This window comes from Lissotriton helveticus, chromosome 5_1 (assembly GCF_964261635.1).
Source record: "Lissotriton helveticus chromosome 5_1, aLisHel1.1, whole genome shotgun sequence".
NCBI classification, from domain to species: domain Eukaryota; kingdom Metazoa; phylum Chordata; class Amphibia; order Caudata; family Salamandridae; genus Lissotriton; species Lissotriton helveticus.
Window position 1 is genome coordinate 46,167,583 of NC_136065.1, and position 13,420 is coordinate 46,181,002.

General features: G+C 39.3%; 1 protein-coding gene across 1 annotated transcript in view; it reads left to right on the forward strand.

Annotated features, from left to right (window-relative positions):
- LOC144752376 (butyrophilin subfamily 3 member A1-like) overlaps window positions 1-13,420 on the forward strand; it is a 493,909-nt gene that overhangs the window by 232,315 nt on the left and 248,174 nt on the right. The window contains exons 9-11 of the mRNA XM_078640312.1: window positions 5,345-5,365; window positions 6,213-6,233; window positions 11,300-11,320. Coding sequence (XP_078496438.1) covers window positions 5,345-5,365; window positions 6,213-6,233; window positions 11,300-11,320 — 63 coding nt within the window. The remainder of the gene's footprint in view (window positions 1-5,344; window positions 5,366-6,212; window positions 6,234-11,299; window positions 11,321-13,420) is intronic.

Genomic DNA, 13,420 nt, shown 5'->3' on the forward strand with positions numbered 1-13,420 from the left:
CATATGCGGGCAATGTGTCCGTATCCACCACAATGATAACATTGTGGTCCTGGTGGCGGTGGTCTGGGCATGACCGGGTAGGGGATCAGTGGGGCTGCTTCGGGTTTTCTTTGTATCAGAGGTGGTCTTGTTGGCCTGGGATGGTTGCCCCGACTTAGGTGGGTTGGGTGTTCCTCCCTCGCCCGCTGTCCTTCCTGTGCTCGGTTGTAGGCACTGGCTATTTCGACAGCACTTTCCAAAGTCAGATGGGCGTGTTGGCGTACCCACTTCTGGGTGGCGGGATGTAGGGAAGCCAGGTATTGTTCGAGGTATATTTTGGCCATTATTTCTGCCTTACTGGAGGTTGCAGGTTTGAGCCATCGGTCGGCCAGGTCTTGTATCCTGAATGACAAAGCCCGGGGATTCTCTTGGGGTCCCTCCTTGGCCTGACGGAGTCTAACCCTATAGGTTTCGTCATCAATCCCCAGACGTTCCAGGATGCATTTTTTTATGTCCGCATAGGGGGTCTGTCCTTGGATGTTGGCCTGCTGATAGGCTGCTTGCAGTTCCCCTGTTAGCAGGGGACCTAGGTAATGGCCCCATCGATCTGCAGGCCAGGTGGCGGCCTGAGCAAGCCGTTCAAAGTTGGTGAAGAAAAAGTCTGGGTCTTCACCAACAACATACTTCTGCAGGACTACCGAGGGTAAGGATGCCATTGGTCTCTGCTGCCCCATAACGGTGGTCAATTTTTCCAGGGCCTGATCCTGGGCTGTGCCCTGTCCTTTCAGGACATCGTGCAGTTGGCCCCTGTCATCTTCTGCGGTTTTCAAGAACCTCTCCATCAGTTTGCCGAGGAGCTCCTGTCCCTCGGCCAGCTGTTTGACGGCGGCCTCCATGCTCCCGGGCAATCCCACTTCTGACACCACTTGTGGGGTGTGGGGGTGTGCGGGCCGGAATAACAGGCGTGGAGGCCGAATGTAGTGTGCTATGGTTAGCAAGGATTTATTGTATACAGAAGAAAACAAATCCTTGGGAATAGTGTCCGGGTATGCTCTTTGCTGGTCCTGTTCCGGGTCCACGAGAGGGGGTCCGAAGAGGGGAACACAGGCAGGTCTTCCTCCACCGGGCTGGGGATCTCCTTCCTGATGGCGGGTGTTGGGGTGACCCTCGGAGGTAAGTAAGAAAGACACAGGGCAGTTAGTTCCAAAGCACACGGAACTTAGAAGACCGTTACCGACACCAGGAGTGTAGGGACGGAAATAGACGGTGTGGGAGAAGAACAGGGTAGGGTAAGATGGGAAAGAAAAGGGAGGGGTCGGGATAGAGTGGATTGTCGTGAAGGAAGGGGGGGGTGGATATGTATCATACAGTGTGGGGGTGACTATTTTACACAGTGCAAGTGCGCGTGATGTCTGTACAAGATTTACACTATATACTCTATTTACACAAGGAGGGGTAAACACGGAGAATGATAACGGATTACTCACGTGCCCCGCCGTAACTCTCATCCGAGTTACGGCCGCTTTCCAGCCTCCTCCTGAGGATGCCACCAATCCTCGCACCACAGTTCTTCCTCTTCTTCGCTCTCTCCTCGCCTCCGCTCTCCTACAACCTCCGTCGCTGATCCTTCGCCTCTCGCCAACTCCTGCCACGAGTCCACCGCTAGGGATCCATCTTCCTCTGTGTTGTCGGTCTTTATACGATCCCCTTGGGTCGCTGAGGAAAGGCTTCCGGGGTCACGCAGGGTCACTTCCGGTCTTTTAGTGGCCGTTGCACTTCCGGGGTCATTCCAGGTTGTTTCCGGTCCGCTGGGCGCCGGCGATGCTGTCGGTACCTGCAGGGAGACAGAGAGAGGTGTAGCCGGTTTGGGCGGCAGGTTAGTGTGGTCGCCCCTATGGGCGTTCGTACGAGGTCGCTGCAACCCGGAGGTAGGCTTTGACCCTTCACAGGAGATAATGGAAACTATTAAAAATTATTATAAACTGGCAAATGCACCACCCTGTCAATTGTGTCCTACCCTCTGACTTAGAAGTGATTCCCATGGTTGAGTACCTTTGTCTAGTGCCTGCCTGTCTTTGGGCCATCCTGCCATAGTTAGCCATATTTAGAGAATAGCTGCATTTAGAAAATGTTTCTTCTCAGAAGATTCATGCGAGACATCACAGTCCGCAAAATGTAAATCCACTCATAGCTCAGTACATAGAGTAACAACTCCATATGTCTTAGAGTTATTTTTATTTTACATACTTCAACTTCTGGAGGTATTTATTTAAATCCTAAAATTCTCATGAGCAGGTTAAATAAATAATTACCTCTCTGTAGAGTACTCTATCTTCAGTTTAACAATCAGTCAGGAGATGCACTGAAGAATTAGGATGTTTTTCAAATTAGGAACAGTAGCCATCCACCAGGGAAGCCAAGGCCATTGCAATTGATGAGTTATGAGGCTTTTATGCCACATATCAACCCAATAAAGTAAGAGATAGATAGAGATTGTTTTAAGTATTTAATTCTTTAAATGTCCAAACCGAAAGGATAATAACCAACATTGAGCATTGATGACCAATACAGAGTTGTCAATGACACTTCCATTAATTAAAAATACACAAGTATAGTCGTACATTGCTTCGCGTGTGTGTTGTATGGAGACAAGGAACCTAAATCTAGAAGTAACAATGTGTTAGCAGTGCCAAAGCTCAAGCTCTGTAATGTTCAAATTATCAAAGTACAACTTTATCTATAGGACTGTAAACATGCGCAGTGTGAGAATCCATTATGACAAACAAGTAGAACCAACCCTCTTCTAAGGTGCAAGGAATGAGTTTGTCTGGCCAAGCACAGCCCAAGAGGTAAAAGTCACTGCTCCAGAATCCGGTTCCAACTTTGAAAACTCTTTTTCTTTACCTCCAGGCTTCCTGCAGTAATAGCTAATAAGTCCATCAGGTGCTGCCCAGTGGCTTAAAGGTGTTAGAGGATGTGTCAGGAACACTATGTCTATTCACGTTCAGACGTTTCTATTTTAAATCATTTTGTCCTTTCAGACTCTAGGAATTCAACTTTTGGGCATTTTCCAATCTTTGCTATTTCCTTTATAGAGTGTGTGATGTTATAAAGCTGTTGTTTAGGAATACTAGAAATGTCAGTACCATAGGTACCTGCTACCCAGGAATGTCTATGATTGTTGACTGTATTCTATCTCTATGATAAATGAATTGGCACATTTCCTGCCATTCTTGTCTTGTTCAATTCTTGCTTTAAAATCTTAAAATCCTGTCATTGCTTACAAAATAAAAAGTAGGATAAGATAAAAAATGCAAGTAGTATACAATAGAATATCAGATATCATATCATAAATAGAGAGAGCCTTCCAGACATAGCTATAGAGGCAAATGTTAATCCAGTGTGTGGTTCAATCCTCAGTTGGAGGCAACAGAGGCGGAAATACATTACAGCTGGTCAGTGTTTATGTTCCTTTCTCCTACATGCTTCTAATTCATGACAGGAAATAGCTAACTTGCTATTTTATAAATAAATCATAAGCATGCTGGGTGAATCAGCTTAGAATCTTAGGCACAATTTACTAGCTACTGCTTAAGCAAAGATAGTATAAATCTCAATAAAGCATAAGGCAGTTATTATTATAGGCACTTGTTAAGTGCGCAGCTACCCCAACGGGGTGTTCCGGCGCTGTAGAAGACACTGAAGAGATCAGGAGCATCAGGCTGGTCTAGTCCGACCGGCTAAATAGCCAGGTTTTAAGGGCTTTAGGAAACAGAGGTTCCGTCTGAATATGCCGTAGGTGCGTGGGGAGTTTGTTCAAGCATTTAGTGGCACCCACCTCAAAGGATTTTCCACCGGATCTTGCTTTTTTAAATCTGGGTGTGATCAATTGGCATTGGGTGTTAGACCGTAGCGATCTGGACTGAGCATAGGGGCGGAGTCTTCTTCTGAGATAGGCGGGCCCCAGCCCCTTGCCCGCCCGAAACGCCAGTGTTAGAACCTTGAATTCAAATCGCTTAGCGATGGGAAGCCAATGAAGTTAGCTCAGAGAGGGAGAAATATGTTGTCTGAGTGGGGTACCACAGATTAAACGGGCAGCAGCGTTTTGTACTATCTGTAGTCTGCGAATCAATCCTAGGGAGAGGGTGAGATATAACCCATTTGTGTAGTCCAAATGGGAAGTTATTAAGGCATGGACTACTGTATAGCGTGTGGCATCCGGCAGGTAGTTGATACATTTCCTGATGGTTTTTATTTTCCCAAAACAAGTTGCTCCAACAGATTGGACCTGGGCTCCGAAGCATAGCTGACTGTCCCAGGATGATAAAGACATAATACAAATGTTAGAATTTTTCTTGCTGTTTTTGATGTGCATAAATTGCATCTTTGCATTTATTTCTAGATTCTGTTTCAGTACCATTCATATTTTACGATTTAGGTTAGACGTTTATTATAAATATTTTAAAATATATTTCCTATTCTTAGTGGCTTTGAATGTGATATTCATAAGTGAATCACGTATTAGAGTTCCACTGTGTCCCTGACCTCATCTTGTGGGATTTAATATTCCCAGAAAGTACTTATGAAGAATTAGTGTTTTATATATGAATTGCATTCCAAACAGATTTCTAATTCATGCTGGCACTTTGACTGAGTTCTTGCACCTGGAGGTGAGACATGAGAAGGATGTGACCCTATGGCAGAGGAGAGGCCATTGAGAATGCTGCATCTCTGGAGACTGAGTGACTTGTGTAATGATTTGGCCCTCATACACCTCTAGGATGGTATAATTTGAAACCCTAATCTGGCTTCTTCCTTTGGGTATTGCATAATGCTGCTGTGTTTATTAGCTGACTTGATGCCAAGTATTTCAGGATTTACATTTCAATCCAACTTTAAGTATAGCATTTCCTTCCTCCTCAAGTCAGCTCGTTAGCATCTTAGGCCCAGATTTATCAAACTTTTCGACTGTTTTTTCTTCACGAAAATGATGCAAAGCATCAAAATTATATTTCCGTTATTTATTCTTGTTAATATGAAGATCATTTTTATGCACCAATGCAAAGTTTTTACACAGCTGAAGAGTTGGCCACACAGTTGTTTTTCATGTAATGTTCCAAATGCAGATTTAATTGTTCTGTTTAATTCATATTGTCAGATGATGATTGTGTTGTGACATTTTCATTCTCATAATTTTTAACATTGTTCTTATATTTTTGTGAATTGCTTGAATTTAGAGCATTACACTCTAGCACAGTTGTCAAAATATTCAAACGTCGAACATCTCTTGAATGTTTGCCTTTAAAAATTGGCAACAGTCTGTATTGAATCTCCACAAGTAACACATTTATCGTTGCTATTTCAGACACTCTCCAGAAGGAAAAAGGTATGTGAAATCGCATTAAACAAGGGTAAGGGCAAGCACAAATCCAGTCAAGTTTGAGTACTTCAGTTACACATTTTGTCTGAAAATTGTTACTTCCTGTCTTGCATCATTTGCTTTTCATGATGTTGGGAACTATATTTGGCTCTACAGAGGGGCTATCTTCTAGACTATGTCTCCTTTATACTAAAACAGAAGTGCACTACACAGTAAGAAAGTCAATTCCCAATCCACACAGCAGTAGAAAACACCAAGATTGTCATCAAGTGATTTCACTGCAATTAGACACTTCTACTCAATTTTCAAAATCTCCAGAAATGCTCATTATGAAATTCATAATCTATTATAGGCTATCTGAGCAGACATATCAAAAGAATGAATTTCCAAATAATTCTTTGGTTTTAAACAAAATAGTTCTTAGGTTTGAAAGATTTCAACATATTGTATATTAGATATTTTTTAAGACATGTATAATCTGCAATAAACGTATTACTTTTCAAAGACCCCTAACCAGCTTAGTGCTAGGCAACTTGATGTCATATACTTTAAAAAAGTTTTTGAAATGATTGAGGGATATTTGTTTTAACGTATAATGAATGTGAATGTGATAGGTCAGTTTGAAATGCATGAACTATCTTTGACTATGCGAAACAATATATCTTATGGATATATGATATTTCAGTCATTTTCCAAAAAGTAGTTGGAACACTTGGAAACACCTTCCAGATAGCTAGTACTAGCCACTGTCTGTAGTCCTTAATCTGGTTACTTTCACCATAAGGCAATATAGAAATAAATTGCACGTACTCAAAACAATATTAACCTTTACTTCTCTATATTTATCTGATAGGTGATTTAATTAAAGCAAGAGGTATGTATTTAAATTGATCAATAATAAATACATTTTATGAAAAATAAAATTCAGTGAGTTCATAATACATGTTTTTGTGTACACAGACAATCTCCAAATAGAAAAAGGTGAGTGCTATAAATTACCTTCTAATATAGACGCATTGGATGAATTATGATCTCTTCCAGTGGCATTTTGCTGCCAATGTACAGAGTAAATCCTCTATCCCAGTTTAAGCCTGGAAACGGTTTTTGTGGCATTGTAATCAGGAACTTTACTGGTTTGTTGTCTAAAGTTCTCAAAGTTTGAAATACTTCTTCCTTGATACTCTGACTCTGGAATATTTCCTAGAAATATATAAACAGTTTAAGAAATCAGAACTGAAATTTAAGATTCGGTTATGAGAGTTCAAAGAATAAAAAATACATTTTTATTGTTTTCTTGCTTAAGATCATAGCAAAAGAAAAGGGTACCAATATTATATTGTTTCCTCTCCAGTCTTTACAACATTGAGATGTATTGACCTCACTTTATGTGTTCTACAGTTTTCTTATGAAAGCTTCCAATCCCGTCTTTTGATTATGTAAGACACTTCCTCTTTGTGAATATATTTTCCATTTTCCATCTGAATTGGTCCGAGGACTGTCTGTATTAAATATGCATTGCCTATATATATATAAAATAAGCATTTCCACAACCTAGTAAACTTGGCATTCATGAGGCTTGTTGTACAAGTCTTTCTTCCTGGTCACCTACAGTATGTACGAGGAAAACACCGGGAGCTGTAATTTACAATGTGGAGATAATGGAAACTATTAAAAATTATTATAAACTGGGAAAATGCACCACCCTGTCAATCGTGTCTTACCCTCTGACTTAAAAGTGATTCCCACTGTTGAGAACCTTTGTCTAGTGCCTGCTTGTCTTTGGGCCATCCTGTCTTAGTTAGCCATATTTAGAGAATAGCTGCATTTAGAAAATGTTTCTTCTCAGAAGATTCATGCGAGACATCACAGTCCGCAAAACGTAAATCCACTCATAGCTCAGTACATAGAGTAACAACTCCATATGTCTTACAGACAGTTATTTTTTATTTTACAAACTTCAACTTCTGGAGGTATTTATTTAAATCCTAAAATTCTCATGAGCAGGTTAAATAAATAATTACCTCTCTGTAGAGTACTTTATCTTCAGTTTAACAATCAGTCAGGAGATGCACTGAAGAAGTAGGATGTTTTTCAAATTAGGAACAGTAGCCATCCACCAGGGAAGCCAAGGCCATTGCAATTGATGAGTTATGAGGCTTTTATGCCACATATCAACCCAATAAAATAAGAGATGCATAGAAATTGTTTTAAGTATTTAATTCTTTAAATGTCCAAACCGAAAGTATAATAACCAACATTGAGCATTGATGACCATTACAGAGTTGTCAATGACACTTCCAGTAATTAAAAATACACACGTATTGTCGTACATTGCTTCGCGTGTGCTGTATGGAGACAAGTAACCTATATCTAGAAGGAACAATGTGTCAGCAGTGCCAAAGCTCAAGCTCTGTAATGTTCAAATTATCAAAGTACAACTTTATCTATAGGACTGTAAACATGCGAAGTGTGAGAATCCATCATGACAAACAAGTAGAACCCACCCTCTTCTAAGGTGCAAGGAATGAGTTTGTCTGGCCAAGCACAGCCCAAGAGGTAAAAGTCACTGCTCCAGAATCCGGTTCCAACTTTGAAAACTCTTTTTCTTTACCTCGAGGCTTCCTGCAGTGATAGCTAATAGGTCCATCAGGTGCTGCCCAGTGGCTTAAAGGTGTTAGAGGATGTTTCAGGAACACTATGACTATTCACGTTCAGACGTTTCTATTTTAAATCATTTTGTCCTTTCAGACTCTAGGAATTCAACTTTTGGGCATTTTCCAATCTTTGCTATTTCCTTTATAGAGTCTGTGATGTTATAGAGCTGTTGTTTAGGAATACTAGAAATGTCAGCATCATAGGTACCTGCTATCCAGGAATGTCTATGATTGTTGACTGTATTCTATCTCTATGATAAATGAGTTGGCACATTTCCTGCCATTCTTGTCTTGTTCAATTCTTGCTTTCAAATCTTAAAATCCTGTTATTGCTTACAAAATAAAAAGTAGGATAAGATAAAAAATGCAAGTAGTATGCAATAGAATATCAGATATCATATCATAAATAGAGAGAGCCTTCCAGACATAGCTATAGAGGCAAATGTTAATCCAGTGTGAAGCCCAATCCTCAGTTGGAGGCGACAGAGGGGGAAATACATTACAGCAGGTCAGCGTTTATGTTCCTTTCTCCTACATGCTTCTAATTCATGACAGGAAATAGCTAACTTGCTATTTTATAAATAAATCATAAGCATGCTGGGTGAATCAGCTTAGAATCTCAGGCACAATTTACTATCTACTGCTTAAGCAAAGATAGTATAAATCTCAATAAAGCATAAGGCAGTTATTATTATAGGCACTTGTTAAGTGCGCAGCTACCCCAACGGGGTGTTCCGGCGCTGTAGAAGACACTGAAGAGATCAGGAGCATCAGGCTGGTCTAGTCCGGCCGGCTAAATAGCCAGGTTTTAAGGGCTTTAGGAAACAGAGGTTCCGTCTGAATATGGCGTAGGTGCGTGGGGATTTTGTTCAAGCATTTAGTGGCACCCACCTCAAAGGATTTTCCACCGGATCTTGCTTTTTTAAATCTGGGTGTGATCAATTGGCATTGGGTGTTAGACCATAGCGATCTGGACTGAGCATAGGGGCGGAGTCTTCTTCTGAGATAGGCGGGCCCCAGCCCCTTGCCCGCCCGAAACGCCAGTGTTAGAACCTTGAATTCAAATCGCTTAGCGATGGGAAGCCAATGAAGTTGGCTCAGAGAGGGAGAAATATGTTGTCTGAGTGGGGTACCACAGATTAAACGGGCAGCAGCGTTTTGTACTATCTGTAGTCTGCGAATCAATCCTAGGGAGAGGGCGAGATATAACCCACTTGTGTAGTCCAAATGGGAAGTTATTAAGGCATGGACTACTGTATAGCGTGTGGCATCCGGCAGGTAGTTGATACATTTCCTGATGGTTTTTATTTTCCCAAAACAAGTTGCTCCAACAGATTGGACCTGGGCTCCGAAGCATAGCTGACTGTCCCAGGATGATAAAGACATAATACAAATGTTAGAATTTTTCTTGCTGTTTTTGATGTGCATAAATTGCATCTTTGCATTTATTTTTAGATTCTGTTTCAGTACCATTCATATTTTACGATTTAGGTTAGACTTTTATTATAAATATTTTAAAATATATTTCCTATTCTTAGTGGCTTTGAATGTGATATTCATAAGTGAATCACGTATTAGAGTTCCACTGTGTCCCTGACCTCATCTTGTGGGATTTAATATTCCCAGAAAGTACTTATGAAGAATTAGTGTTTTATATATGAATTGCATTCCAAACGGATTTCTAATTCATGCTGGCACTTTGACTGAGTTCTTGCACCTGGAGGTGAGACATGAGAAGGATGTGACCCTATGGCAGAGGAGAGGCCATTGAGAATGCTGCATCTCTGGAGACTGAGTGACTTGTGTAATGATTTGGCCCTCATACACCTCTAGGATGGTATAATTTGAAACCCTAATCTGGCTTCTTCCTTTGGGTATTGCATAATGCTGCTGTGTTTATTAGCTGACTTGATGCCAAGTATTTCAGGATTTACATTTCAATCCAACTTTAAGTATAGCATTTCCTTCCTCCTCAAGTCAGCTCATTAGCATCTTAGGCCCAGATTTATCAAACTTTTCGACTGTTTTTTCTTCACGAAAATGATGCAAAGCATCAAAATTATATTTCCGTTATTTATTCTTGTTAATATGAAGATCATTTTTATGCACCAATGCAAAGTTTTTACACAGCTGAAGAGTTGGCCACACAGTTGTTTTTCATGTAATGTTCCAAATGCAGATTTAATTGTTCTGTTTAATTCATATTGTCAGATGATGATTGTGTTGTGACATTTTCATCCTCATAATTTTTAACATTGTTCTTATATTTTTGTGAATTGCTTGAATTTAGAGCATTACACTCTAGCACAGTTGTCAAAATATTCAAACGTCGAACATCTCTTGAATGTTTGCCTTCAAAAATTGGCAACAGTCTGTATTGAATCTCCACAAGTAACACATTTATCGTTGCTATTTCAGACACTCTCCAGAAGGAAAAAGGTATGTGAAATCGCATTAAACAAGGGTAAGGGCAAGCACAAATCCAGTCAAGTTTGAGTACTTCAGTTACACATTTTGTCTGAAAATTGTTACTTCCTGTCTTGCATCATTTGCTTTTCATGATGTTGGGAACTATATTTGGCTCTACAGAGGGGCTATCTTCTAGACTATGTCTCCTTTATACTAAAACAGAAGTGCACTACACAGTAAGAAAGTCAATTCCCAATCCACACAGCAGTAGAAAACACCAAGATTGTCATCAAGTGATTTCACTGCAATTAGACACTTCTACTCAATTTTCAAAATCTCCAGAAATGCTCATTATGAAATTCATAATCTATTATAGGCTATCTGAGCAGACATATCAAAAGAATGAATTTCCAAATAATTCTTTGGTTTTAAACAAAATAGTTCTTAGGTTTGAAAGATTTCAACATATTGTATATTAGATATTTTTTAAGACATTTATAATCTGCAATAAACGTATTACTTTTCAAAGACCCCTAACCAGCTTAGTGCTAGGCAACTTGATGTCATATACTTTAAAAAAGTTTTTGAAATGATTGAGGGATATTTGTTTTAACGTATAATGAATGTGAATGTGATAGGTCAGTTTGAAATGCATGAATTATCTTTGACTATGCGAAACAATATATCTTATGGATATATGATATTTCAGTCATTTTCCAAAAAGTAGTTGGAACACTTGGAAACACCTTCCAGATAGCTAGTACTAGCCACTGTCTGTAGTCCTTAATCTGGTTACTTTCACCATCAGGCAATATAGAAATAAATTGCACGTACTCAAAACAATATTAACCTTTACTTCTCTATATTTATCTGATAGGTGATTTAATTAAAGCAAGAGGTATGTATTTAAATTGAGCAATAATAAATACATTTTATGAAAAATAAAATTCAGTGAGTTCATAATACATGTTTTTGTGTACACAGACAATCTCCAAATAGAAAAAGGTGAGTGCTATAAATTACCTTCTATTATAGACGCATTGGATGAATTATGATCTCTTCCAGTGGCATTTTGCTGCCAATGTACAGAGTAAATCCTCTATCCCAGTTTAAGCCTGGAAACGGTTTTTGTGGCATTGTAATCAGGAACTTTACTGGTTTGTTGTCTAAAGTTCTCAAAGTTTGAAATACTTCTTCCTTGATACTCTGACTCTGGAATATTTCCTAGAAATATATAAACAGTTTAAGAAATCAGAACTGAAATTTAAGATTCGGTTATGAGAGTTCAAAGAATAAAAAATACATTTTTAATGTTTTCTTGCTTAAGATCATAGCAAAAGAAAAGGGTACCAATATTATATTGTTTTCCTCTCCAGTCTTTACAACATTGAGATGTATTGACCTCACTTTATGTGTTCTACAGTTTTCTTATGAAAGCTTCCAATCCCGTCTTTTGATTATGTAAGACACTTCCTCTTTGTGAATATATTTTCCATTTTCCATCTGAATTGGTCCGAGGACTGTCTGTATTAAATATGCATTGCCTATATATTTATAAAATAAGCATTTCCACAACCTAGTAAACTTGGCATTCATGAGGCTTGTTGTACAAGTCTTTCTTCCTGGTCACCTACAGTATGTACGAGGAAAACACCGGGAGCTGTAATTTACAATGTGGAGATAATGGAAACTATTAAAAATTATTATAAACTGGGAAAATGCACCACCCTGTCAATCGTGTCCTACCCTCTGACTTAAAAGTGATTCCCACTGTTGAGAACCTTTGTCTAGTGCCTGCCTGTCTTTGGGCCATCCTGTCTTAGTTAGCCATATTTAGAGAATAGCTGCATTTAGAAAATGTTTCTTCTCAGAAGATTCATGCGAGACATCACAGTCCGCAAAACGTAAATCCACTCATAGCTCAGTACATAGAGTAACAACTCCATATGTCTTACAGACAGTTATTTTTTATTTTACAAACTTCAACTTCTGGAGGTATTTATTTAAATCCTAAAATTCTCATGAGCAGGTTAAATAAATAATTACCTCTCTGTAGAGTACTTTATCTTCAGTTTAACAATCAGTCAGGAGATGCACTGAAGAAGTAGGATGTTTTTCAAATTAGGAACAGTAGCCATCCACCAGGGAAGCCAAGGCCATTGCAATTGATGAGTTATGAGGCTTTTATGCCACATATCAACCAAATAAAATAAGAGATGCATAGAAATTGTTTTAAGTATTTAATTCTTTAAATGTTCAAACCAAAATGATAATAACCAACATTGAGCATTGATGACCATTACAGAGTTGTCAATGACACTTCCAGTAATTAAAAATACAAACGTATTGTCGTACATTGCTTCGCGTGTGCTGTATGGAGACAAGTAACCTATATCTAGAAGGAACAATGTGTCAGCAGTGCCAAAGCTCAAGCTCTGTAATGTTCAAATTATCAAAGTACAACTTTATCTATAGGACTGTAAACATGCGAAGTGTGAGAATCCATCATGACAAACAAGTAGAACCCACCCTCTTCTAAGGTGCAAGGAATGAGTTTGTCTGGCCAAGCACAGCCCAAGAGGTAAAAGTCACTGCTCCAGAATCCGGTTCCAACTTTGAAAACTCTTTTTCTTTACCTCGAGGCTTCCTGCAGTGATAGCTAATAGGTCCATCAGGTGCTGCCCAGTGGCTTAAAGGTGTTAGAGGATGTTTCAGGAACACTATGACTAGTCACGTTCAGACATTTCTATTTTAAATCATTTTGTCCTTTCAGACTCTAGGAATTCAACTTTTGGGCATTTTCTAATCTTTGCTATTTCCTTTATAGAGTCTGTGATGTTATGGAGCTGTTGTTTAGGAATACTAGAAATGTCAGCATCATAGGTACCTGCTATCCAGGAATGTCTATGATTGTTGACTGTATTCTATCTCTATGATAAATGAGTTGGCACATTTCCTGCCATTCTTGTCTTGTTCAATTCTTGCTTTCAAATCTTAA